This window comes from Myotis lucifugus, unplaced genomic scaffold, assembly GCF_000147115.1.
Source record: "Myotis lucifugus unplaced genomic scaffold, Myoluc2.0 scaffold_542, whole genome shotgun sequence".
NCBI classification, from domain to species: domain Eukaryota; kingdom Metazoa; phylum Chordata; class Mammalia; order Chiroptera; family Vespertilionidae; genus Myotis; species Myotis lucifugus.
Window position 1 is genome coordinate 379,525 of NW_005871590.1, and position 27,918 is coordinate 407,442.

General features: G+C 53.1%; 2 protein-coding genes across 11 annotated transcripts in view; both read right to left on the reverse strand.

Moving 5' to 3' along the window:
* Window positions 1–592: 592 nt before the first annotated feature.
* LOC106694621 (claudin-34-like) lies at window positions 593–27,794 on the reverse strand. 2 transcript variants are annotated; one of them, XM_014446497.2, is made up of 2 exons: window positions 27,363–27,794; window positions 593–1,442 (listed from the first exon to the last, which is right to left on the reverse strand). In XM_014446497.2, the coding sequence occupies exon 2, from the start codon at window positions 1,421–1,423 to the stop codon at window positions 779–781; it is 645 nt and encodes a 214-aa protein (XP_014301983.1). In that variant the 5' UTR covers window positions 1,424–1,442; window positions 27,363–27,794; the 3' UTR covers window positions 593–778. The 2 variants fall into 2 exon arrangements, with proteins under 2 accessions (XP_014301983.1, XP_023601213.1); XM_023745445.1 differs by lacking the exon at window positions 27,363–27,794 and adding an exon at window positions 3,175–3,773.
* The window catches only part of SHROOM2 (shroom family member 2), a 42,807-nt gene continuing 20,499 nt past the window's right edge, over window positions 5,611–27,918 (reverse strand). For 3 of the 9 annotated variants that reach the window (XM_023745442.1, XM_023745437.1, XM_023745439.1), the window contains 5 exons: window positions 14,684–15,367; window positions 12,151–12,684; window positions 10,609–10,780; window positions 8,914–9,186; window positions 6,271–7,440 (listed from right to left, as the gene is read on the reverse strand). In XM_023745442.1, coding sequence (XP_023601210.1) covers window positions 7,174–7,440; window positions 8,914–9,186; window positions 10,609–10,780; window positions 12,151–12,684; window positions 14,684–15,367 — 1,930 coding nt within the window. In that variant the 3' untranslated portion in view covers window positions 6,271–7,173. Of the gene's footprint in view, window positions 7,441–8,913; window positions 9,187–10,608; window positions 10,781–11,742; window positions 11,798–12,150; window positions 12,685–14,683; window positions 15,368–27,918 lie in introns of those variants that run through there. The other 6 variants (XR_002826581.1, XR_002826580.1, XM_023745440.1 and 3 more) reach the window with 6 other exon arrangements.

The window sequence follows — 27,918 nt, forward strand, 5'->3', positions numbered from 1 at the left end:
AAAAACTTTTTTAAAAGAGAATTCCTCCCTCTTAAAAAAATAATTAAGACTTAAGAGGCAGAGTGAACATCCAATGCAATAATGAATAAATAAAAGTGTAGAATTATTTTTGAAGCATTAAAAAATTCTGGTATTTGATGTTCATAAGAAATAGTTGTTAACTTTAAAGGTATACTATGATTAGGCAAGGAAATGTCCTTTTTTTTAGAGAATAATCTTGAGGTGCATAGGAATGAAGGAACGTAAAGTCTGGGGTTTGCGTTAAAGATATTCAGAGAAAGAAAAATAGATGAAATGAAGGGAAGGAAGTAGAGAGAAAGCGAATATGGCCACTTCGCGGTAACTGTTGAGTCTGATAGTGGAAGGGAGATTCCTTCCGCTGTTCTGCTCTTGCTCATGTGGGGACCTGCATGTGGCGGAGAGGTGTTAGGGCCATGCCATGGAAGGTCAGGCCGGCTGTTTTTAGCGGGTGTTTGAGAGGGAGCCGTGAGAATCCCAGCAACTCTCATTTCCACACAGTAGGTGTCTAGCATTGATTACTTACCCAATAATAATTAAAATCCAGATTCAGTAAGACAGCTGGACAGTGGGGTATTTTGGAATTTTTTTTAATGAAAGTTCCTTAACCAATCAATGAGCCCAATTTGGACATAGAAGCCAATGGCCACTTTCTGCTCAGAATGAACTTTGCCTTGGAACTATTTCATAGAGCATCCTGATAACACTTCACCCCCATAAGCGGCTCTCTTGGATTTGCACAGCTATGCAGCCGGGAATTTCACACTTGCGAGACTTCAGGGTACACGTGGATGTTGGGGGGCAGCTGGAAAGAGATGGTAAGCAGCCCACTCAACAGCATGAGGAAGGCAGCCAGAACCGCCACGGGCACGGTGCTGCCCGTCTCCTGCCGGTCCGGCCTGAAGGGGATGTGGAAGGATGGCGGGAAGTGTATGCCCTCTTCATTCATCACGGAGTGGTGGTTCCAGATCACAGCAGTGAAGATAAATGCACCCGCTACGACGCTCAGGACTCCGGAAGTGAAGAACAGATTGCAGGTGGTGTCCTTCTGAAGCTGCCCCGCGTACACTCTCAGCAGGCCCGTGACCATGAGCACTTTCCCCAGGAGCCCGAGGAGGCTGGCGGCCAGCAGCAGGTTCTGAGCGATGCGGATATCGAGCGGCAAGTAGGTGTCACTGTAGCTGTAGCGGTGACAGGCTATGACTCTGCCGGGGAGGCTGTTGTGCTGGTAAGTGCAGACCTTCCACATCCCAATGCAGGCCAGCCCCCGGGAGGGGTCAGAGATGCTCTCCATGTACCACACCCGCCACTCGGCCAGGCCCATGCAGGTCATGGATAAGATCCATCCCAGAGTGTTGAGGGAGAAACTCGCTGCCTGGCAATTGGCGTTTTTAAACATGGCCATGGCCGTGTATCCAGGGGATCTGCAAACCAATAGAGGGCGTTATAAGGTGGGACCCACAGCCTGGAACCGCCCCCCAGGGGTAAGCGGGGCTATATTGGAGAGGGAGATGCCATATTCCAGAATGGAGACACTTGACCCCCATGCTCTGCTGGCAAAGGGTCCTTGGGCAACATTTATTGAAAGCCTTCAAATATACAGACTTTCACCCTGGCAGGGTTTGCTAAGTGGTTAGATTCTCATCTGTATTTAAAGGGCCAGTGGTTCTCAACCTTCTGGCCCTTTAAATACAGTTCCTTATGTTGTGACCCAACCATAAAATTATTGTCGTTGCTACTTCATAACTGTCATGTTGCTACTGTTATGAATTGTCATGTAAATATCTGATATGCAGGATGGTCTTAGGCGACCCCTGTGAAAGGGTCGTTCGACCGCCAAAGGGGTTGCGACCCACAGGTTGAGAACCGCTAGGTTAGAGCGTCTTCCCAATAGGCCAAGGTTGCCGGCCTCAATCCCTGCTCAGGGCACATACAAGAATCAACCAATGAATGCATCAGTCAGTGGAACAGCAAATCGATGTTTCTCTCTCGCCCTCTCTCTCTGTCTCTAAAGTCAATCAAAATATGTACAAACTTTCAAACAGGCAGTTCCACTTCTGGACATTTGTTGAAAGACACAATTAAGATGGGCTACAGCCCAGCCGGTGTGGTTGAGCGTCGACCTATGAAGCAGGTCAGGGTTTGATTCCTAGTCAGGGCACATGCCCGGGTTGTGGGGTTGATCCCCAGTGTGAGGCGTGCAGGAGGCAACAGATCCATGATTCTCTCTCATCATTGAGGTTTCTATCTCTCTCTCCCTTCCTCTCTGAAATCAATAAAAATATATATCTTTGCATGCTCCCAAGATTCAGCAATGCCAGCTCTGGATTAATACCCCGACCAAGGGTAAAGGAGGGGCGCTAGCAGATAGTTGCATCCCCATGTTCATAGCAGCGTTATTCACCACAGCCAAGAGGTGGAAACACCCCAATGTTCATCATGGGTGTGTGGACAGTCAGCATGCGGGCCGCCCATACCATGGGGTATCATCCATCCTTGAAGACATTCTACTGAGTGAAACGAGCCAGCTACACAAAGACAAACATGCACCATTTCACCTCTATGTGGTCCCTAGAGCAGCCACACTCAGCAAAAGAAAGCAACCAAGGGTGCCAGGGGCTGGGGAGCAGTGGGGGTGTAGTGGTCAATGGCACAGTTTCCCTTTGTGGAGGTGAAAAAGTTCTGGAGATGATGGTGGTGATGGTAGCACAACATTGTGAAGGTCCCTAGTGACACTGCACTGTACGCTTAAAAAGGTGACTGGTAGGTCTCATCAAGTCATTGGATTGCTACCCCTCCCCTGGGACCTGCCCTTTAGGCCACTTCACAACAGGCCTTCCCTCCTGCTTAGACCACATCCCACTGGTAAGACCACATCCACTGGTAAGACCACATCCACTGGTAAGACCATTATCTTTCTCATCTAGACCTTCCCAGGACACGGACCCTTTAAACCCTCTGACACCCCGTCACTGGGGCTGGTGCCATTTGGGGCTCAGCCCATGTGGTCTCCAGGTGACCCAACACATTCATGATCCCTCACCCCTTTGGCCGTGTGTGTTCCTCATTGGGCAATCCTGACAGTGACATGATAATTGTTTAGTTATACCCACTTTACCCCCGCAAATTAATACAAACAGGCTGGGCCCCACTGACCAGGGATGTGTCTCCAAGGGACTGAGTGTCTAGGAACGGCGACTAACAGGTCAGGCAGCGCTGTTGACACACACGCGGCTCCTCTGGGTGTCCTCCGGCTCCTCTGGGCGTCCTCCGGCCGGCTCCTGGCTATGCGGGACCGGCCACACGGGCCTCAGCCACACGAGGGCCTGGCACACGACTCCCAGCCCTCTCCTCAGCCTCCAGTCCACAGCCACATTCCACCCCCATTGTCCTGACCAGCAGGGTTCTGTTGCCGGGTGCGGAACACACGGCAGTATCCAATCCTCACTGACCACCAGGCTTACTCTGTTTCTCATCAGGCACCCTCCCTACCTGCTTCCTGGGTGAGCTGGGCTCAGACCATGGAGTCCTCAAGGTCTGCTTGACAGCAGCCGGGTGTCCTAACCCCTCCCTCTCCCGTCCTCCAGAAATGGTCTCTCCCACACCACCCGGAAGAAATGACCGTGCAAACAGTAATGACACCGGCCGGCGTGGCTCAGTGCATAGAGCGTAGGCCTGCCGACCAAAGGGTCCCGGGTTCGATTCCTGTCAAGGGCACGTACTTGGTTGTAGGCTCCTCCCCAGCCCAGTCCCTGGTCGCGGCTCATGCAGGAGGCAACCAATTGATTTGTTTCTCTCACATGGATGTTTCTCTCTGTCTTTCCCTCTCTCTTCCACTCTCTCTAAAATCAATGGAATAGTATCCTCGGGTGAGGATTCAAATAAATAAACAAACAGCAATGAGAACACATCCGAGCAGGCGTCAGCAGCAGTGGCCCCGCACGGGCGAGGTTGTTATCAAAGCCCAATGATAGCCAGCACGTTAGGAAAGACCCTGAAGCTGCGGGCAATGACCTTCCCGCTGCACCTCGGGTGACAACATCGTGAACGTGGCGTCCATGAGCAGATGCAGTGGAAGGTGGAGGTCACTCCTGACTGGGAGAAGCTGGCCGGCTATGGGGTAACGTGTCAGATGGGGCTGCTGTGAGGAATGAGGCTGCCAAAAGGCCAATAGGGGTGGGGGGTCCGCCAGGCCACACTTCGGACCAAATTTTATGTGGGAGTCAAGTTCCGCAGCAACCTCTGCTTAGTTCCTGTGAGAAGGAACTTATTCCAGCAAGTGGGGATGTGTGCAAGGATGCGCACAGGAACACACCAAATGGACTTCATACCTGAGGTACCACGGGACAAGTGAAATCATCCTATAACCCCATGTAGAGAACACAGTCAGTAAACCATTGTGTCCTTACAGTGGACTATTACATAGGAATTCAACCTTATGCTGAAGAATAATTGGTGGAGGGAGGGAAGTTCCCAATGTTAAGTGAAGAGCAGGTTTCAAAAATATGTGGCTCAGTGGTTGAGCGTGGACCTAGGAACCAAGAAGTTGAGGTTCGATTCCCGGTTAGGGCATGTGACCAGTTTCTCAGTGGTTACAGCATCGGCCTGAGCACCGAAGGGTCATGAGTTCGATTCCCCATCCAGGGCACATACCTGGGTTGCAAGCTCAATTCCCGGTCCCTGTTAGTCGGTGCAACCAATCGATGTGTGTCTCTTACATCAATGTTTCTCTCTCTCCCTACCCCCCTTGCACTCTCTCCACAAATCAATAGGAAAAATATCCCCGGAGAGGATTCCCAAAGAATGAAAACAAAAGTTGTGATAAAATAGGTAAATCAAAGACAGGCTCCATGCATTCGAAGACACTATTTTATTTCATCAAAGTCAGGCAGGATGATCTGTTGAGAGGTAAGTGGTCAGCGTCGAGCATGAATCCGCACACATTTCCACAGTGAACTGCAGGCGATGGCCTGGCTGAAGTTGCGCGATTCAGGGGATTCCACGGCTGAGCTTCCCAGAGCGTCCGGAACAGCCCCCACCCGCGCAGAGGGCAGACGTTAGCACCAGACTGTTATGATCTGCACGGATGTCACTATATACAAAGGTATGTACACGGACGCCTGGATCTTTGGGTCCCGCCAAGCAGACACTGAAGAGGCAGGCGGGGACTGGACAGGACGGTGTGGGCACAGGGGCTTCGCTAAAAGGGGAATTGCACTACATATTCCCACGGAGAAGGAAGTCCTCAAAGACATCAAAAGGCCGGCACAGACACAACACTTTCTAGTTTCACATTTACATACAGAGCATCACAACGGCCACAACACTGTATCGGAGGGCAAGCATCACAGGTAAAAGCTTTGTCTAAATTAAAAAGCAAACACACGGAATGGCTGTGGTCCCCGAGGGAGGACCCCGAGGGAGGACCACGGGGGTCCGCGAGCAGCCAGCTGGACCTCCTCCGACGTGGCCACTTTTCACCGCAACACAGCTTAACTAACAGCAGTGAACACGCCTGGAAAGTGGCCAAAAAGAGCGGTGACGCCTGCGCGCCTGAAGCTGGCCCGTGCTGAAGCTGGCCCGTGCGGACCCTTCACCGCCGCCTCCGGCTCAGGAAGCGTGGACCGTGGTCCTAAGACACTGGTGGGTGTGTGGTTTGGTTAGATGGCAGTCACTGCTGACAGAGAGGTCTCCCCACCCGCTGGAAAACTTCTTGTATAGGGAATAAGGGGAAACGGGATTCAAATAACCCCTCCATCCAACAAGTGCCCACGCTACCCTGACATGAACTCATCCCAGGGGTTCCCCACCAGTAAGCACGCGCTGCATCAGCTGAGCATCTGAGAAGAAACATACCGGCTCCACAGTGATTTAGGTAAAAATAAGTTACCACCCAGCCATTGGCGGTTGACCATCTTTCTCCTACGCTTACGTGCCACGCATAGGTCCTCTTTGGTGAAATCTTTTGCCCCTGTTTCAGCTGGACTGTTGGTCTTCTTGCGGTTGAGTTGTACAGAGTTCTTTATATATTCTGGAGATGATTCCTTTGTCACATATGTGATTTGCAAACCATTTCTCCCAGCCTGACTTGTCAACTGCAAATTGACATCATGACAGTGTTTGTCTTTTAAGTGAATAGACTCTTCAGAATCTTGCAATGTCAACCAATAAAAAGGGCCCGGGATCCGTCAACTCTGTGGCAAAGTTGCAGAGGGACCCCCGGAAGTCCGGAGGCGGGCTCTTAGGAAACGGAATGGGCCTTCAGGGCATGCTGACAGGTTGAAAGAGGCAAAAAGAGAAAAGTAGCCAATTACCATTAATGACCATATGCGCACGACACAAATGCTCTGGGGAGAAAGTAATTTAGGAACGATCCACTGGTCTCGGGAAACACCTAGCAAGCACAGGACTACCGCACACACCTTTTACCAGGCGTTTCACGTTGCGGGAACACGCCTGACCCGCGCCGCCGGGTGGGACGGACTGAAGCTGTCTGCTTGGTGCGCGGCTTTGAAGGCATGCACACGACTCGAGTGGCGCTTTTAGAATGAGCGACCCAACACACAGGCTATGCATTTCACAGTTGGTTTCTAACCACTTGGAAACTACTATGTTAATAAATTATCACCGTCTTCATCATCACAGGTTTGTGCTGGGTCAGAGAGCACGTTATATGAGACAGTGAACGCTAACAGCATGGGACGGACACGCATAAAACGTGGCAGGCCACCTCTCGTGGATCACAAGAGAAGGCGTGCGCCAGGTGGCCCCTCCTGTGCACTCTGGGGACTCGCTGAGCGCTGCCCAAGCGGCTGGTTTGGCAGCGGAAGACACAGGAAGCCAGAGCGACCGCCGCCAAGGGGCCCTCGCGTGCAGCACGGGACAGAGCCTGTGGTCTCCATGGCAGAAGCTCGCCAGCCACCAGGGCCCGTGCCCCGTGGGGCTCCTTGTAAAGGACAACACCCCACGGGGAGCCGCTCTGCTCAGCATCCACAGGGAAACTAGACACCCAATGCATCTCCCCAGACAAACACGAGTTATCGCTTTTCTAACAGCCACATCGCTACAAGAGGGTTCTCACTACGGGACATCCATCCAGGCTGGGGCCCGCTGCCCGGGGCGGTGCGCAGGCCGGCTCCGCCCCCAGGAGGCCGCTCATTTGCTCCTCTCGGGCTGCAGGCTGTCCACCAGGCACTTGAGCTGCTCCTCGCCCAGGTGGATCTTGTCCTCCAGCTCCCGCTGCTCGATGATGAGGGCCGACTTCATCTTGACGAAGTACTCGTAGTCGGCCAGGCTCTCGTCGCTCAGGTAGCTGGCCAGGATGTCGAACACCACGCGCTCCCGGCGGTCCAGGTTCTCCTTGAGCTCCTTGGCGTCCTCGTGCTGCTGAACGAGGACCCGCTGCTTCTCGAGCAGCGATTGCTGTTGGGGGGGGGGGGGGGGAGGGAGAGAGGGAGAAGCCAGTGAGGATCAGGGCAGAAGCGATGCAGCCCTGATAGGACAGCACTGAGTCCTGAGAGTGTGGGCGCAAGCACTTGTGGCTGTGGCACCCCCCACCCCCGTCGGTGCGAGGGCATCTCCAGTGCCACGCATGGGCCTGGACTGCTAACAGAGGCAGCCAAGGTGACCCCAGTGTGACCAAGGGACTGAAAGCGACAGAATGCCCGGATGCTCAAAAGGGTGCCAAGGCCCAGCCAGCATGGCTCAGTGGTTGAGCGTTGACCCCATGAACCAGGAGGTCACGGTTTGATTCCCGGTCAGGGCACATGCCCGGGTTGCAGGCTCGATCCCCAGTGTGGGGCGTGCGGGGTGAGGCTACACTTTGCACAAACGCCGACACACAGAAGAGCTCAGAGATGAGGAACTGAGCTTCACGCAGCTGCAAACAGCCTGCTCCTAGTGTGCGGCTTGGGGAAGCGCCCACCCGGGCCAGCGCACCTCACCCACCTCGCTGGGGCACCATGGCCCCAGGCGCTTGCCAAACAAAGCCACCATGCACTCGGGTGGAAAGAGGCGAGGCAAAGCCAGTGGGTTCCAAACTGAAAGGGAAGCAGATCATAACCGATTCTATAAATTCGGTTCAGGCTCAAAGCAGTCGGGCTCAAAGCTGCTGAGATGGGGGCAGGACCCCCGTCGCTGTTCGCGTGCTCATTTTCTACCTGGAAACATGAAGGCGCCTTCTACGACCTGGCGCCACGCCTTTTACCGCATTAGCGTGTCTGCCTCTGAAAGCCTGGGCTTCCCCATGCCTGACACGAGGTTCTCACCCACCACCGGCTACGCTGAGACCTGGCCACTGAGCGGCGTCGGATGAGGGGAGGGGAGCCCTAGCCGGTGTGGCTCACTGGATAGAGCGTCGGCCTGCGGACCAAAGAGTCCAGGTTCAATTCCAGTCAAGGGCACATACCTCGGTTGCAGGCTCCTCCCCGGCCCGGGCCCTGGTCAGGGCTCGTCCAGGAGGCAACCAATCGATGTGTTTCTCTCACATCAATGTTTCTCTCTGTCTTTCCCTCTCTCTTCCACTCTCCCTAAAAATCAGTGGAAAAATATCCTCGGGTGAGGGTTTTAAAAGAATAAATAAATTTAAAAAGAAAAAAAAGAATGAGGAGGGGGAGCTGCCTCAGCCATGCACAGCCGAGGGGTAACGGCCCACCCGCTCCGCACCTCTCTAAGGGGCCTCGGGATGCTGGGCGCGGTGCAGCCTGGTCCCCAGGAGGGCCACGCCATCCCTCCAGTACACGAGGAGAGAGCCCTCCGCACTCAATAGCATCTTGCATCATGAGGTGGACAGGCGCTGTGTGAGCCTTCGAGGCATTCACTCAACTCCCCAAGGAGCACCTCCCCACGTGTCCTCCCCCAGCCCCCAGATTTCCAGGTCGCATGCGTCCTACATACCCGATCCCCAGGAGAAGCGCTGTCGTCCAAGTTGTTGAGGGCGTTTTCCACGCGGGCCAGGCGCCCCGACAGGGACAGCAGGAGGTTCACCACCTTGTCCAGGTCCCCGATGAACATGCGGAACTTGTCGAACTCGTTCGGCTTGCACACGTCCTTGACGATGGCCTCCACCTCGTCCCCAAGGGTGCTGTTGGCCTGGATGTCCTCCAGCAGGCTCTCCCGCGCGCCCCGCAGCACCTGCAGCTTGCGGCCGATGCTGTCGATAAGCTCCTGCTGCGGGGCACAGGGCGGTGCACAAACAGGGTCAGGGGTGCGCAACCTGGGCCGCCCGCCGCTGCGGGGGCACCACGGGGCCTCCGCACACGGAAGTCAGCCCCACCAGGCGCAAGTCCATTTTGCATCATCAAATAATAGAGCAGCCCTGGCCGGTGTGCTCAATGGTTAGGGTATTGGCCTGCGCATCACAGATTTGATTCCCAGTCAAGGGCACATACCTGGGTTGCAGGTTCATTCTCTAGACCCGGTTGGGGCGAGTACAGGAGGGAACCAATTGATGTGTCTCTCTCACATCGGTGTTTCTCTCCTCCCCCTCTCTCTCACCCTCTCTTCTACTCTCTCTAAAAACCAATGAAAAAAAACCAATAAAAAAATCCTCATATGAGAATTAACAACAAAATAATAATAATAATAATAATAATAATAATAATAATAAAAAGAGTTGGCAAACTTGTTTTGCAAAGGGCCAGATGGTAAATATTTCAGACTTTACTGGCCATGTGGCCACTGTTTCCAGGATGCAGCTCTGCTGCTGTCGTGCGAGAGCCACCAGCCCACATGCACAGGAAGGGATGCGGTTGTTTCATGCCACTTTACTGACACGCAGGTGGTGGCCAGGCTGGGCCGCGCATGTGGGCCGGCCTCGTGTAGCACGTGTCTTTGTCTATGTGCTGGCTGCCTCCGCACCTGGCCTCAGAGAACATGAGCTCCCAGAGAAGGTGCTCTATTCGCTCTGTCCACGGCCATATCCCCAAGTGCCAAGCGAGGGAGTCTTGGAGTTGATCCAACGATGCTGTTTGCTTACGCAAGCACTGTCCGGCCCACTGCTGGAGTTGGGACCATCTGCTTACAGACATGCGAACTTGATATTTAGAGAGGACACGGGGTTCTCTGAAGGGCACACCATTATTTCCCTGGATTTTCACCAGGATAAAAGGGACATATCAGTTGAACTTAAATGAGCCTGGCTGGTGTGGCTCAGTGGTTGAGCATGGACCCATGAACCCAGAGGTGACAATTCAATTCCTGGTCAGGGCACATGCCCGGGTTTCGGGCTTGATCCCCAGTAGGGGGTGTGCAGGAGGCAGCCGATCAGTGTTTCTATGTCTATCCCTCTTCTTTCCTCTCTAAAATCAATAAAAACATATTTAAAAAGAAAAGAAAGAGAATGGTGCCCACTTAGCTAGTTTGACACTGGATCTCATTACAAAAAGGTGGCAAAGATCCTGGTGGAAAGGCCCCATCTTAGAACAGGATGTTTAACCACAGGGCTTAATACGACTGCCCCAAATGCCACTGCCCTGCATAGAAGCCAAGCACAAATGCCCCACACGCGGTGCAGGGTCCCTGGGGGGTGCGCACGGGTGAGCCCCCGCCTGCCTCTGCGTGCACCGCCATGGGGAACCCAGGCTGTCCTACCTTCTTCACAGATAGGTCGTGGTCCAGGTCACTCCCCGAGTCCTCCTCGGGCTCCTGCTGCTCCTGCAGGTCCTTCATCTTAATCAGCAGCTCCGCCTTGGGGGCCGATGTGCTGTAGTACGCGGAATTGGTGGCCAGGGACACGGCTGAAGGCACGCTGGGCTCCTCTCTCCTGTAAAAACGCAGGAACCTCAATTATCTGCGATCATGGGCACCAACCCACGGTTACCCGGCAACCGGGGCTGCGACAAATGATGGCGCCCTCGGAAGGACACTAGCCAGGGAGACAGGCAGCAAAAGAAGGACAAGGTAAGGTCAGGACTGAAGATACCTTGCCAGATGGATATTCATCAAGGCTAAGGGGCAGGGTTTCTAAAAAGCGGGGTGGGGGGTGGGGAGGGAGGCTGCAATAAGTAAGGATGTCTAAAGTCCACCTGGGCTCTAGCCAGTGTGGTTCAGTGGATAGAGGGTCCTGGGACCAAAGGGTCCTGGGTTTAATTGCGGTCAAGGTCACGTACTTGGTTGAAGGCTCTTCCCTGGCCCAGGGCCCTGGTCAGGGCGTGTGCAGGAGGCAACCAATCAATGTGTCTCTCTCACATCGATGTTTCTCTCTGTCTTTCCCTCTCTCTTCCATTCGCCCTAAAAATCAATGGAAAAATATCCTCGGGGGAGGATTTAAAAAAATAATAATAATAATAAAAGTCTCTGCCCAGAACGGAAGAATCCAGACAGTTTCCCCCGGCGGTGTCGGAGGTGTACGAGGATGACGTGAGTGCCACTTCTAGGAGAGGCTCAGCTGGTTAGAGCATCGTCCCCAAACACCAAGAGTGCGGATTCTATCCCCAGTCAGGGCACGGACAAGAGTCCACTAATGAATGTATAAATAAGCAGAACAACGGACCCATCTCCCCACTCTCCCCCTTCCTCTTTCTCTCTAAAGTGAATCAATAAATCATGTGATGCCCTACCCCGGCACTGCAGCCTACTGTTGCGAAAGGATGATCGTGGAGCCCGGCTGGTGTGGCTCAGTGGTGGAGCGTCAACCCATGCATCCAAAGGTCCCTGGTTCGATTCCTGGGCAGGGCACAGCCCTGGGTTTCAGGCTCCATCCCTAGTATGGAGCATGCAGGAGGCAGCCGATTGATGCCTCTCTCATCACTGATATTTCTATCTCTCTCTCCCTTCCTCTCTGAAATCAATAAAAATATAATCAAAAAACAAACAAACAAAAAACTGTGTGCGGCCCTAGTCAGTGTGGCCCAGGGGTTGGAGAGTCGGCCCTTGGACTGAAGGGTTCCCAGGTCAATTCCGGTCAAGGGCACATGCTTCAATCCCCGACCCCAGTTGGGGTGCATGTGGGAGGCAACCAATCGATGTGTCTCTCTCACATTAACGTTTCTGTTTCTCTCTTTCTCCCTCCCTCTCTCTAAAAAATCAATGGGAAAAAACTATCCTCGGGTGAGGATTAATTTATATACATACACAGATGCCCCTGGCCCTTTGTAACCCACGAGACCCCGTAGACGCACAGCGGGCACTCACTTGTCCTCCGCGGCCCTGGGAGAGGGGACCTTGGGCAGCAGCTTCCGGCGCTGCTGCGCTTCCTCCAGGAGCTGCTGGTCCTTGGGGAAGATACCCTCCATCAGGTCCATGGTGGTCCTGACCTTCACGCTGGGGTCCAGGATGTCCGCCAGGGACCTGTCCTTGCACACGATCTCCCGTGCCAGCTCCTCCGACTTCAGGTCCTCGGCGGTCCTCTCCCTGGCCTTCCCGTAGCTGAGCGCAGGCGGGGAGGCCCGGCTGTCGGGGGCGGCGGGGGGCTGGGCCCGGGGCTGGGGCTCGGTGCCTGGGCGGCTGTACAGGCAGAAGCGGGAGTAGGACTGCTCCGACGTGCTCAGCGTCTTGATCTGGTCTCGCTCCAGCCCGCTGGGCAGCGCGGGCGGCTCGGCGGCGCGGGCCAGGCCCTGGCGGCTCTCCCTCTCGGGCTGGCTCTCCGAGTGCACGATCTTGATGGGCACCATCTTCACCGTGGTGTTGTCGATCACCCGCTCGATTCTGCCAACAGAGAGCCAGGCGCTGAAAGGCGAGGCGCGCCCGGGCCGGCTGGTGCCACTCGCGCCTGCATGCCGCCACCCAGCACTTGAAGCCACCCTTCGCGCAGCTGGCATACCAGGGAGCCGAGGGCCTGGCACCGAACGGGCGCACTGCTCCCCTGTTATCTGGACTGAGTCACTAAGCACACACTTTGCTTTTGTTTTGTTTTTGAATCCTCACCCGAGGATATTTTTCCATTGATTTTTAGAGAGAGTGGAAGAGAGAGGGAAAGACAGAGAGAAACATCGATGTGAGAGACACACATCCATTGGTTGCCTCCTGCATGAGCCCCGACCAGGGCCTGGGCCAGGGAGGAGCCTGCAACTAAGGTACCTGCCCTTGACCGGAATCGAACCCGGGACCCTTCAGTCCACAGGCCAATGCTCTATCCACTGAGCCAAACCGGCTAGGGCCACACTTTTCCTTTTAAAAAACAGTTTGTTGGTACAAGAAGCTGGACAGCACCTGGAATCCCTACAGGAAAGAGACAGAAAATGGAAAGAAACAGCCTGGACAACAGAACGGGGCTGTGTCCAGGACGCCCCGAATGCTGGCTGGTGCCCTGGGCTGCGCCTCACAGGACCACGCCCCGGGGGACCCTGCGAGAGGAGCCACCAGGACCAACGTGTTCCAAGTCTTTTCACAGGACCTATCGGAGACAGAGAGCCACCTCCTGGAGCCCAGGAAGGAAGGAAAAATCCAGCCCAAGTCACAACCTCGGGCTGGCTCTCCGAGTGCACGATCTTGATGGGCACCATCTTCAACTAACTCGGTGGCTTAACATCAGATCTGCAACGTGAGCCTAACAGAGCCGACTCTATGGAGCACGGGGTGCTGCGCGCCCCACATCACCTGCTGTCGCACCCTGTCCCTGGGGCTGGGAGCACAGGAGGGATCTCTCCCCGCTCATGAGGGTGTGGTGTGCAGGCTGACAAGAAACAGCTGTGCATTTCCTTCCCGTGTAGTGGAAACCAGGGGTAGCAGATGTGTTTAATCTAGGGGTTCGCAGATGGTCCCCATAATGCTGCCTTCGTGAGTAGATTTTAAAAGGCTAGCTGTGCTGCCCTGGCTGGCGTGGCTCAGTGGTTGAGCGTCGACCTATGAACCCGGAGGTCACGGTTCGATTCCCGGTCAGGTCACATGCCCTGGTTAGAGCACCAGCCCATGCACCAAGGGTTTTGTGTTCGATTCCCGGTCAAGGGCATGTACCTGGGTTGCAGGTTTTATTCCCAGCCGGGTCAGGACACATGCTCCCAGAAGGCAACCAATCCATGTGTCTCTTTCACATTGATGTTTCTCTCCCTTTCTCCTCCTCCCTCCCTCCCCTTCACTCTCTCTAAAAATCAATGGAAAAAATGTTCACAAAAAATAAAACAAAAAGATCTAGACAAAAAGGGGTATGGACATAGTGGACATTACGAAAAACACCAATTTCAACCAAAGGTCTCATGTCAGGGTTACACTGGGTTACGATCACAATCAGAAAGCGCTTAGAAATAAACACAGCCCTTGTCCCTAGGTGCCTGCGGGTATCGCACATATAAGGTTTGGGGCTTGGATGAAGGGGCTGAGGGTGGTCTACTCCCTCCTTCACAGCAGCTCCCCAACAAGTTAGAATCCAGGGACTGCAGGAGCTCTGGGCCCCTCCGTGCTATTTCCAGACCAAGGGAAAGTCCGACTTCTGGGCAGAGCAAGGCACCGGTCACAGACCGTGCAGGGAGGGCCCACACTGGGCAGGGAGGGCAAGCATTGGGCAGGGAGGGCGCGCACCGGGCAGGGAGGGCGCGCACCGGGCAGGGAGGGCAAGCATTGGGCAGGGAGGGTGCGCACTGGGCAGGGAGGGTGCTCACTAGGCAGGGAGGGCAGGCATTGAGCAGGGAGGGAAGGCATTGGGCAGGGAGGGTGCATGGAAAACCTCCTACAGGCAGAAGGGAGCCCGTGAAAGGGGAAGAATGCAGAGGCCACCTTCCCAGGGCCCTACCTTGTTGAGCTGTCATCCTGGATGAGCAGGGGGGGCTTGTCCGTCAGTTTCTGGGGGGCGAACTGAGGAGAAGGGGAGCGCGAGGTCTCCATGGCGGATGTCTGCAGGGGCCGGAACTTGGAAGGGAGCAGGGCTTCTCGCTTCGGACAGGCTGGGTGCTCATCTACATGCTGCCTGTCCTGCTCCCCGGGGGCCTTGGGGCCGTCTGCGGGCTGGGCACCGCTCGGCTTCTCCGCCAAGACACAGGGGCTGCGGGCGGGAGATGGCGGCGGGGGAAGGGGCCTGCTGGGCACAGCCAGGTGATTGCCCGCAGGGGTGCCCGCGGGGGTGGCACTGGCTGGTCCCCTGAAAGGCCTGGGCTCCCGCTTGGGCGGTGGCGGCCTCTGCGGGGCAGGTCTCTTGGCGAGCGGCGCGGCACTCACAGGCCGAGGGTCCTGCCCCCCGGCGTGCGGGGCCGAGAGGCCGCTCTGCGCCTGTGACCCTGGGCCTGGCGGTGGCAGTGGGACAGCAGGTGCGTGGTCCTCGGAGTATCTGTAATCACGGGGGAGGGTGCCCGCCCTGCCTCGGCCCTCCTGGGGCACCTCTGGGGCTTCTGGGGCGCGAGATGGCTCAGACCCCTGGGCCGGGTGCCGCAGGCCCCGATGTGCTCCTGGACCGTCTTCCGGACACTGGGCATCTGCTTGTCTAGAGGAAGAATGAAGCACAATGAGCAGCCATCCTAGCTGGTTTGGCTCAGTGGCCTACACACTGAAGGGTCCCGGGCTCGATCCCCAGTGTGGGGCATGCAGGAAGCAGCCGATCAATGATTCCCTCTCATCACTGATGTTTCTGTCTCTCTCTCCCTCTCCCTTCCTTTAATAAAATATATTTAAAAAATAAATAAAATAATTTATTAAAAAATAAATAAAATGCCATATCATTAATAATTTATAAAAAAAATAAAAATGAGCAACCGATTCCAGTGAAGACCTTCTTCCCAAACAGGACTAGACCCAGATCTTGCGAATCTCCTTGAATCGCTGTAAGGAATTAAACCCATAGGCATTTTCCCACGCCCGTGCCCATCGCGATTCCTAAGGCCAGGTCTTGAGTCCAAGCACACGCTGGGCACCGTGAGGCCATATATGGGCACGTCCCACCACAGGGCGGGAGGTACGGAAAACACACGCACACACGTGACATATAGACTCACGTGCAAGTCCACACAAGCTGCATTTGGGAGCAAAAATCAAAATTTACACAAACGCTTTTAGAAAACAATGTGAAAATTCTCATACACAGGTCTATTCAGAAATATTTATTTCATGCTGCAACAATATTTTTATGTGGCTTATTTCATCCAGGAAATCGCCACATACAAAGAGAACTTTCTAAGATGGGTCGAAAATGAACTGATTAATAAAGCCTTTCAAATCAGTGGCGTAGTGTTAAAAATGAAAAGAAAGACTTGCATTTGAAAGCTGCAACCATTCGCTGATCTTTTCAAATTCTTACCCATTTCCATATCCATAATCCATTTCTGTCTTTCCATGATATATATATGTATTTAAATGCATATACATATACACATAAACATGCCTACAAAACCATGCATACATGCTTCACACACATGTTCATCTGTGCCGCAGCTAAAGCTCAAGGCATTAACAACTATTCCATTTGCAACAAACCAGCCGGCCACACCTTTGTTGACACACTGCCTCTTGCGACCCAACACAGCAATAAAATGAGCCGCGGGCTGACTCTCCCAGGAAGGCAAGAGCTGTCCGTTGAAGAGACCAGCTCTGCGCTGTTAAAGGAGACCCTGACCAGGGCAGCAAACCGGGAACCAGCGACTCCGGCGCCCATCAGACCTGCAACCTATTAACCAGCAGCCGGATAGGACACGTTTCCCTGTCGACCAGCGCCCCTTGTGGCTGAGGGATGAACTGCACCCCAGGACATGCTACTGGGCCTGGGAATTACACGTTCCAACCCTGTCTTGGGTACTAAGTGGCAAGTGTCCTGTCCCTGTCCCTCTTGCTATGTCCTCAGGAGAAAGGTCCCTCCAGGTTCAGTGGATGCTTCAGAGCCAGCCGGGGCTGCAGTCCCCACCCTGCACTACGGCAAGTCCAAGGGCAGGACCCTGCTCCCAGCCAGAAACTGGAATTCCTCACATCTGGCAGAGGACAGGATCCCACTGGGACCTGAGAGAGGACAGGTTCGTTCTCTGCTCCCAGGAGGCTGCGGGCACCGCCTCCGCTTAGAAACAAGCTGAGAAAACAGCCGAGTGTAAGACCTTAGTATTAACCTGGTGTGGGAAGTCAGATTTTTTAAAAATGGGTATTAGGTACACACCAAGACAAACTGGAAGTTATCAAAACAACCTGAACGTGGCAATGAGTGTTTGAGAAAACAACGCACAGCCAAGCAGCTGTGTGGACAAAATTCAGAATGGCAGTGGTACTGTCCATGCGACAACGCCGTCTGAGGGGCAGCTCTGGCTCTGATGGCCAGCGCGGAGGGAAGGCCCTGTGACCCCCACGTCCCCCTTCACCTAAGGCTTTGTGCCTGCTCAGACAGCCGGGCACTGGTTGACAGGAAAACGTGTCCTAACTCATGATGAATCGCAAATGCCTGCCCAGCCTTTCATGTCAAAGCCGCAAGGGACCCTGGGAGGTTTTCTTCTGCTAAAACTCTTCCACTCTAGCATCCACTGACCCCCTCGAAGCGCCGGCCCCTGCTAATGCATCAGTACCCAGCACCTCCGAGAAATGGGAGAATGAAAGGCGCTGCCATGTACTGCTCAGGGCTTGGTGCCTTGGCTATCTAGGTCCACATTGGATGCACTTATTCAAAAGCAGCTCTATGTGCAGAGCGCCTTGGACAGGACGTGCTGTGAGAGCCACCCAGGAGGGAGAGAACTCGCCTGTGGGAGCCACGCCCCTGGGAAACACTAGTAAAGAATGACTCAGCCCAGCGTGGGCCCCTCCCTCTTCCTGATGGGGCCTCATGGGCACCCAGGGCAGTGCTGCTGCGGCCACTCCTCCTGCTGGGAGAGCGGTGCCGCCTGCACCCCAGCGCTCCCCTTAGGACAGTGGTTCTCAACCTTCTGGCCCTTTAAATATAGTTCCTCATGTTGTGACCCAACCATAAAATGATTTTCGTTGCTACTTCATAACTGTCATGTTGCTACTGCTCTGAATCGTCATGTAAATATCTGATATGCAGGATGGTCTTAGGCGACCCCTGTGAAAGGGTCATTTGACCGCCAAAGGGGTCGCGACCCACAGGTTGAGAACCGCTGCCTTAGGAACATCCACAGGAGCGCAGCACCTCCTGGGCCAGCTTTGTCCCCCGCCCTCCTATTTCCCCGAAACCTGCAACGCAAAGCCATAAACCCATGCATTGGTTTTTATTGCCCTCGTTGATAAGAATGCAGGAAATCAAGGTCACAAAACAAAAACAAAAAACAAAAATGGGAATTTGGGGTTCTTCTGGGGTCATATTCCAAGCTGTGCTTCTAATAGCTTCCAAATGACTACTGTGTGGGTAAAGTGTGTGTTTATGTATGTCTGTTTGTATCATGTATATTACATGTGTGTTTATTTTGCATGTGTATAGATCTGTGTCTCTGTACATATGTGTGTGTGTATATATATACATGTATGCACCCCTATGTTCACTGCAAAGTTATTTACAATAGCCATGATATGGAATCAACCCAAGTGCCCATCAGTAGATGAGTGGATAAAAAAGCTGTGGTTCACCCCAATAAATAATAATTTTTTTAAAAAAGCTGTGATACACGCCGAAACTGGTTTGGCTCAGTGGATAGAGCGTCGGCCTGCGGACTGAAGGGTCCCAGGTTCGATTCCGGTCAAGGGCATGTACCTGGGTTGCGGGCACATCCCCAGTAGATGTGCAGGAGGCAGCTGATCGATGTTTCTCTCTCATCGATGTTTCTAACTCTCTATCTCTCTCCCTTCCTCTCTGTAAAAAATCAATAAAATATATTTTTTAAAAAAAGCTGTGATACATTTACACAATGGAATACTATTCAGCCATTTAAAAAAAAGGAAATTTTACCTTTTGGGGCAGCATGGATGGACCTAGAGGGTATTGTGCTAAGTGAGATAAGCCAGTCTCAGAAAGACAAGTACCATATGATGTCACTTATGTGTGGAATCTAATGAACAAAATAAACTAACACACAAAACAGAACCAGATTCATAGATACAGAGAACAGACTGACAGCTGTTAGAGGGGAGGGGTGTTGGGGGTCAGGGTGAAAATGGTGAAAGGATTAAGAAAAAACCCCACATACCTCATAGACACAGACAACAGCATGGCGATGACCAGAGGGAGAGGGGTGGGGAGGTAGAAGAGGGTAAAGGGGGGATAAATGGCGATGACGGAGACTTGACTTTGGGTGGTAAACACCCAATAGACCGTACGGATGATGGATTATAGAATTGTGCACCTGAAACCTATGTCATTTCATTACCCAATGTCACCCCAATAAATTCAATTAAAAAGTTAATATATTTCCAAGGATAAAATCACTGGTGATGGCAAGATTGAGAGCCAGCAAAAGCAGACAGAGAAGAGGACTCCTGCACACGCTCCTGGGTGCACCCCGCACGGAGCCTGGCCACACAAAGGGAGTGAAAAAGGAGCTGCACCCAGCGACCCAGGAATGGCATTCAGGTTGAGCTGGTTGTTCGTTCTCATGGGCAACATGCTAATGACACGTTACCAAGGAGCGACCTGCCTGGGCAGCTCGGGGAGGGGGGAGGGCAGCGGGCTCTATGCAAGGCTTTCAGAGACCTGTACCCCCAGGAACCTGCACCCCCAAGGACCTGCACCTCCCCACACAGAGACCTGCACCCCGGAGACCAGCACCTTCTGCTGAGCCAGCATCATAGTCACATCCATGCATTTATGTTCTGGGATGAATGTACATCCCTCAAATTCATATGTTAAATCCTACCCGCCCCCCAAGTGATGGTATCAGGAGTGAGGTCTTTGGGAGGTGGTTGGGTCACGAGGGTGGAGCTCTCATGAATGGGATTCGGGCTCTTATAAAAGAGACCCCACAGCCCTGGCCAGTTTTCTCAATGCTCAGAGCGCCAGCCCGTGGATAGAAGGGTCTCGGGTCCAATTCCCCGTCAAGGACACGGACCTGGGTTGCAGGCTCGATCCCCGGCCCCAGTTGGGGCACGTGCGGGAGGCAGCCAATCGATGTGTCTTTCTCAAGTCGATGTTTCTCTCTCCCCTTCCTCCCTCCCTTCCATTCTGTCTAAAAATCAATGGAAAAAATATCCTCCAATAAGGATTGAAATAAAAAAAATAGACCCCACAGAGTTTGCTCCCTCTCTGTTCCCCACCATGTGAGGGCATGGCAACAAGTTGGCCCTCTGCTATCCAGGAAACGGGTCCTTGACCATGGACTTCCAAACTCCACAAGTGAGAGATACATGTCTGTTGTTGAAGCGCCTAACCTATGCCATTAGCTATACAGTGTTTTCCCTAATAACAGGGTAAGTGCCTTCGAGGGAGCTTATCTGTGCCTGGTGTGACTCTGCAGGGTCCATGGTACCCAACAACACAAATAGGTCCGTATCCAGTGAGATAATTAGCTGACGTCACCCGAGACTGGCCGCTGAGAATGTTCTTCTGATTTCGTGCTAATTGAATGCAGGGGCCACCAAACAAACAAAGGCCCTTCGAAAGTCCGTGTGCTGGACCTGAAGGTCTGGCGGTGACTCGTCTAACAGCCCATCTCTACTCCCACGTCCCTTCCTCCAATTTAGCATCACGCCGTCATGACTGCAGAACCAGACCTGACCACAGATTCAATTAGCTTTATCTGTCCATTAAGGGCAATTGGAAGTAACTCAATTTTCCCATAAAACAATGACCATCTAACAATATTAAGTGGTTTGCCCCGCTGGGGTAGCTCAGTGGTTGAGCACCGACCTATGAACCAAGAGATTGGGGTCCCCAGCCCCAGTTGGGGCGTGTGTGGGAGGCAACTAATTAATATGTCTCTCTCATACGATGCTTCTCTCTCTGTGTCTCCCCCTCTCCCTTCCCCTCTGTCGAAAAATCAATGGAAAAATATCCTAAGGTGAGTATTAACAACAACGAAAAGAACCATACTTGGAAATGGATTATTTACCCAACAGGCTTCAGATATTTATTGTACATGAAAATGTACTTTATATATTTTCTACTACATAAAATGTCTATGATACACATATCTGTGTGATGTGTATGTGTACACAATTGCATATGCATACATATGCATGCATGTGTGTGTAGAAATGTTAAATATCTTATGAGAATTTCTAGTTATTCCATCTTGAATGGCCTCCAAGCATGGTGAAGGGCCCACTGGCTAGATTTTTACAAACAAAATCATTAGGTAAGAAGTGTCGTGTAAGTGATACCGGAGAGAACGCACTGCTAGCGGCTGACTGCATGAGACGTCAGCCCAGAGCTCCGTGGCAGGGTTACTGTCAAGGGCACGGCCGCTGCCTCCCTACACGCTGCAGGCAGAAAAGGAGCTTGCTGACAGGAGCTCGTGTTATTTGTAAATGGATCTCAGAGACATTATGTGTGTCTCACATATATTTATGTCTTTGTTCACCTGAATGTTGACAGCAAATAAATCAAACAGCACAGCCTACGGGCCTGATGTGTGATTTCTAAGGGGAATTCGAGTCCTGGCTTCTCTCCCCGGGAATAAAAAATTATTACCTCTGGCCCGGCCGGTGTGGCTCAGTGGTTGAGCATCGACCTATGAACCAGGAGGTCACGGTTCCATTCCCGGTCAGGGCACATGCCCAGGTTACGGGCTCAATCCCTAGTGAGGAGTGTGCAGGAGGCAGCCGATCCATGAATCTCTCTCATCATTGATGTTTCTGTCTCTCTCTCCCTCTCCCTTCCTCTCTGAAATCAATAAAAATGTATTTAAAAAAAGAAAAAGAAAAAAAAAGAAGCGGAGGGCTTGGGACCTGAGTCCCATCTTTCAGCCGGGCGAGGGGTCTGTGCCGCAGCCCCCGGGGTTCCTTCTCACGCGCTGTTGGAGCGCAGGCTCAGGCTCGGCATCTCGGGCTGCGTTCAGGCCACGCGCCTGCAGCACCGGCCGCAGGGCCCGCGGGGCGCTCCGTCACCGGCCACCAGAACCCACTCACCGAGGCCAGTCTACTTGGGGGAAGTGAGCCCGGGACCGGGGCTGGGAGGCCGGAGACACGTGTGAAAAGGCTGTGTGAATGCTGAGGAACTGACACAAAGGATTCTGCAAATATTTCTTAAAAGTGGAAAACGAAATAACCGTAGCCTCTGTGCAGACACCCAGGGACGGCAACAAGCCTCCCAGAAATGACCCCCCAGAAATGACCCGATTACCCACCGCTGCAGGGAAGTCAGCTGCACAATGCAAGCATCCATGGCCAGTGGCCGGGAAGAACGGGCCAACCAGTGGACACAACTGACCAGCTTGGCTCCTACTGCCCCCCCCACATCTTCTTCTACCGTAATGCACAGAAGAGGTAGAGATGTAAACATGGTGAGAGGCAAGCAGATGCATTCTAGAGGCCACATTCGGTATCGGCTTCTCCCAAATTCAGAGCTGGGCTCTGGGGAGCAGGTGGTCCACGCCGCACAAGCGCAGTTAGCGCATCGGCCAGGGCCCCCCGTCACTCCGGCTGGGCAGCAGGGGCCTATGCAGCCTCATGGCTGACACCAACACGTATACTTATGACTCTCTTTAAGTGTTGCTGCTGCCTGTGTGTTGTTCATGCATCTGTGAAGGAGAACAGCCCTGCAGATGTTTTTCCTTAAGGTGTCTGTGTGTGTGTATGTGAGAGAGAGGGAGGGAGGGAGGGAGGGAGGGGTAAGAGAGAAAGTGTATAAATGGGAGATACCTATTAAACTATCAGCAATAAAAGTATATTTTTTTAAAAAAAAGAGAGAAAGTGTAAAATTGTTCCGCTGTGCATGACAAATGCGTAGAGCTGGCCCTCTCCCTACCATCCATGAAACACTGCTCTACAACATAAACGTAGAGAAATTAGAACATGCCCTCAAAGATCCTGCTTTGCAAAGAAAAGAAATATGCCGACCTTTCGGGAAATCTGTACCAAACCTTCTATTATTTTGTGTGTCATGTGAACATCTTACTTCTCACCCACGCATCCCGTCACTCTGCCCACAGTGTGTGAGGCAGCAGGCTGCTCAGTTACAGATGCTGCCGGGTGGGTTTCTGGACCCGTCTTCCAGCTCCTTCTCCCTCCCTCCCCCCTCCCCCTGCACGGCCAGTGCGCGTGCATCCCACAGCCCACTACCGCCAGGCCGGCGCATGCAGCCGCAGTGTGCCCGCGTGTGTGCACACAGGTCTACACCGCAATTTCCCCGCACACACACAAAAGCATCTGGGAGCAGCGCAAAGACATTTCGATCATTTAGAAACATGGCCCAAATTGGTAATGATCTGTTTCTTTTATCAGGTTACAGCAGGCAACACACACACACACACACACACACACACACAAAACCACCCCCAAGTCAGTAAAGCCTGCAAAGAAATGCACGCCTCCCAAGGGTCACCAGCACACCAAGGAGGGCAAAACCCGGGGCTGGAGAAGGCTCGGCTCCCGGAGCCCTTTTCCCCACGCATTTTTCACACACGGAGCAGGCTGCGTGTGAGTTTACCCACAGGGCGTTTATTTTCAGGACTAAACATGCACACCTGATTTCATCACCTTTTTTTTTTTTTTCATTTGGATGCGGCTGACTCACCATTTCCTTTCCGTGTCCCCATTCAATGCGTGGGTCACCCAAACGCTTATTTCTCACGGCGATGGCCAAGGAAAGGCAAAAGGCAAGGAAGAGCGGGTCCTCACGCCCGGAGCCAGCTGCGGGGTGACCCTCCGCAGGGAAGGCGGGGCCGCCGAGCCCGCATGAGCAGGGCCCCAGTCACGCTCGGTGGCAGCCCGAGCACCGCCTGCCAGCAGCAGAGCTGCCCAACGCCGCCCGGATCCCCAGGCACCGGCGGCCCCGGCGCGCGCCCGCACACACGCGTGGCGAGCGCGCGCCCCGGAATCTGCGCCCGATGTGCGGGATTTCACATCTTCAGGCGGAACAATAAGCAAGGAGAATGTGCGCGGATCCCCCGCACTGCACCGCGAGCCGCAAGCCGCTCCGACAGCCCGAGAACAAAAGAGGCCCTGGGAGCCCCAGCCCCGCGCACCGCACGGCAGGGGACGCCTCAGGACGCAGCACTCTTACCCGAGGAGCCTCCGCCTGCTGTGCTGCCTTCAGGGACCCCGATCAGCGATCAGCCCGGAGCCTGGAAGCGGCCTGTCTGCTCCCCACGGCGGCCTGTCTGCTCCCCACGGGGCCTGCCTGCGCCTGCTGCCTCGTGACGGGCAAGTCCACGCAGGCTCCTCGCCTCGCACCTCCGTGACTCAGGCGCCCTTGCACTTCAGTTACTACACCGGCAACTCCTGACCCCAGGGGGGCGTTCCCAAGGCTTCTACGCTTCAACCCCAAAGCTTGGGTGGCGTCCTTTTTATAATTTAGAAGAGGGAACTAGAGAAGAGCTGACTGCATGAATTTTATTTTATTTTCTATCTTTATTGTTGAAAGGATTACATATGTCCCCTTTCCCTCCATGGACCCCCTCCAGCCCGGCCCGCCCCCCGCCAGGCCTTCACCACCCTCGTGTGTGTGTCCATGGGCCATGCATATTTGCATACAAGGTCTTTGGTTGACACCCACGCCCCACCTTCTCTCTGAGATTCGCACTCTGTCCCATGCTTCTGTGTCTCTGGATCTGTTTTGCTCATAAGTTTATTTTGTTTATTAGATTCCACATATGAGTGAGATCATGTGATACTTGTCTTTCTCTGACGAACTTATTTCACTTAGCATGCTACTCTCCAGGTCCCTCCATGACTGCATGAATTTTACATGCTTTCTCTATGAACGAAGCTACATAATCACATAATGTGTGAGATACCCGGTTCAACTCCACAACCCTAATCAAGTCCGCTGGAACCATGAAGTTTAAAACATTCAAAAGTGGATTTCGGCGGGGGGAGGGAGGGGGGTTGGTAAGAGATCAACCAAAGGACTTGTATGCATGCATATAAGCATAACCAATGGACACAAACAGTAGGGGGCGGGGACATTTCCTGGGGGCGGGGGGGGGGGGGGTGCCGGGGAAGCAGCCGGGGAGAGGTCAATGGGGGAAAAAGGAGACATATGTAATACTTTCAACAATGAAGAATTTAAATCTTTTTTAAAAAGCGGATTCACAGCTACGTGTTTTCTCTGGGTTATTACACACTCTTTAGGAATGGAATCCACACAACAACTAGCCAAGTGCTTCCGGGAGTTTCACTGTGGCCCAGGCATTGAGGGAAGTAGACAAAGAAGTGGCAGGCTGACCCGGCTAGCCCATCTGTCACCTCACAATGATCTGTATTGAAAGTCCCCTCTCCCCCTCCCTCCCCTCTCCCTCCCTCCCTCCCCTCCCCATGCAGCTGAGATCCCAGAGTCTCGCCCCTCCCCCAGGAAGTGCCCCTCCCCCCAGTCCCTAACAGCCCCTTCCCACGGAGGGCCCCCACCCTTCCTGGGTCCTGCACTTAACCCTCAGGGTGGACTTTCTCTTTTCAACCTGCTGTCAACCTCTTCTAAGCTCACAGCCATTACTTCTGACTCTTCCTCACATAACCAAATAAGAACCAAATAAGAACCAAATAAGACGGCTACTTTGTGGTGTCTCCCGTATGCCTGCTATTTTAGTAGGAGTGACTGTTTCATGGTTTTCTCAATCCTACTTGATCTTCAGCAGTGTGCAGATGCATTAATATCATCCCATTAAACATTTAAATAAGTCTGCAAGGAAGGTTGCTATGGACATCCCACCATCCAGGGATGTGAGTTATGTATAAGCAAGCTTAGGCCTGATACAATGATGATTTCAACCTGTGTCCTTGATGCCAAGCCCACATTCTTTCTGCCGCCCTCACTCCTTCCCTCCCTTCCTCCCTTCTATCTTTCCTTCCCGTCAGTATGTCCTCACTTTTTGGCACAAGACACCCCAGGTTCCTGCCCTAAGACTCAGCCATTCCATGCCCGGCCGGCGTGATTCAGTGGTTGAGCGTCCACCTATGAACCAGGAGGCCACGGTTCGATTCTGGTCAAGGGCACATGCCCGGGTTGCAGGCTCGGCCCCCAGTAGGGGGCATGCAGGAGAAAGCCGATTCATGATTCTCTCTCATCATTGATGTTTCTATCTCTCTCTCCCTCTCGTTTCCTCTCTTAAATCAATAAAAAATATATATTTAAAATAATAATAATAATAATAATAAAGACAGCCATTCCTCTAGGGAGCCCTGACTGCTTCCGCTGCAGAAGCATATGAGAAGCCCAGCTCTGGGTGCTGGTGGCGCTCAAGGAATCCACTGTTAAAGGAGACCCTCACTGAGGTATTGCTAAAAACAAACCACTTTTTGCTCCTTAGAGTGAGGCATAATCACCAGGGCCTATAAGACGCTCAAACCTTTTCATAGCTTGCGCTTTCAGAGCTTAAGACTTTACATCGGAAATGCTTCTCATAAATCGCATACCAATCTGCCTTTAATTGGCACAGGACATGTGTGCCCATGAACAATTCCACAAACGAGGGAACAGAAGAAAATAAACACCCTAGCGCACACACATCCCCACAGAACTCTTCCTCCCAGCCTCTCCAGCAGCCTCGGGGAAGCCTCGAACCTTCCCCAAGTCACTTCACCTGAATTGAGCGCCATGCCCGCCCTCGGGTTCTCAGGGGCTCCCCACCCCGCACCCTCAACTCACAGCATCCTGCGCGCCCCTTCACCTTCACGCCCTGAGAAGCACGGCCACTCGGGTGGATGATGCAAGGTCCCTAAGCCAAACAACCAAAGGAGACCAGTAACATCCAGATCACAAGAGAAATAGATTTGAATTGCAAGAGAATCATGAAAGAAGCCTCTTTGAAAATGTCTGGACAGACTGCCATTCCGGCCTCACAGACCATGCCTACCGTCCTGAACCAAACCCCAGGGCGGCAAACCTGCTCGGTCAGGTTTCACTGGGCACAGCCTGCTGGATGGACAGGCTGTGGCTGCATCTGTGCTACTACCGCACCGCTGAGTCCACCGAGCAGGCACAGTGCTCCCCAAAGCCAGAAGATGGACCATCCTAGTTCGTCAGCCTCTGAGCCAGAGCTGCGTTTCTCAGACTAGAGTGAGGCATAATTACCCCTTGAGTGATGCACAGTCTCATTTTGAATAAGACAAAATATTTTTTAAAAATAGCCCTGGCCCCTGTGGCTCGGTTGGTTGAGTCACCGGTTCGATTCCCAGTCAGGATACATGCCTGGGTTGTGAGTTCAGTCCCTGGTCAGGGTGCTTAGGATGTTTCCCTCTCACAGTGATATCTCTCTCTCTCTCAAATCAATCCATCAATAAAATAAAATGTAAAAGAACACAGAATCCTGAACCCCACAAAAATAGGCTCAGGTCGCATGAACAAACAATAATTCTTATCTTGCCGCTCTTCTGTCATCCCAACAAAGTACAACAAAAACCACTTTTCATTGTCTCGTGCTGCGCATCAGATCTGCAGTTTACTCTTCATTCAGACACGGTTACGTTACCTTAAGCTGATGGGCAACGCCGAGCGCCTGGAATCTCTGCGGCAGAGGCTTTGTGTTCGTCAGACCGGCCTTTGCCTGAATTTTTGCTGCTTTTATCCCACAGCGCGATGTTCCCAGGCACTCCCTCTTGCCAACACTTCAGAAGCTAAACTCTCGCCAAGAAAAGTTGGAAACGACGCCTCCACATTCCTAGCCTAGAATTTCACTGAGGCTCGCGCTCTAACAGCACCCACAGTCCTGCAAATTGCCGGTGTATAGCCCCAAAGCAGAAACTTCTGGAACTAATTTCTTCAGAGTGGTTAGGCAGTCTGCTCAAAGACACCCGTGACAAATGCAGCCCAGGACCCTCCCCCTTCACTGGACCCTTTCACCACGTCAGAGCCCTGGCAACACACGCAGTGTGTACATCACACACACAGTGTGCACATCACACACGCAGTGTGTACATCACAGCCGATCCTGAAGACGCCTCACAGCACAGCAGCTTCAAAACACAAACCCTCGCCCAGCCGGCGTGGCTCAGTGGTTGAGCATCGACCTCTGAACCAGGAGGTCA

Coding starts and splice junctions, on each gene's coding strand:
- LOC106694621 (XM_014446497.2), bottom strand. CDS start 1,423: ATGGCCATGTTTAAAAACGCCAATTGCCAGGCAGCGAGTTTCTCCCTC.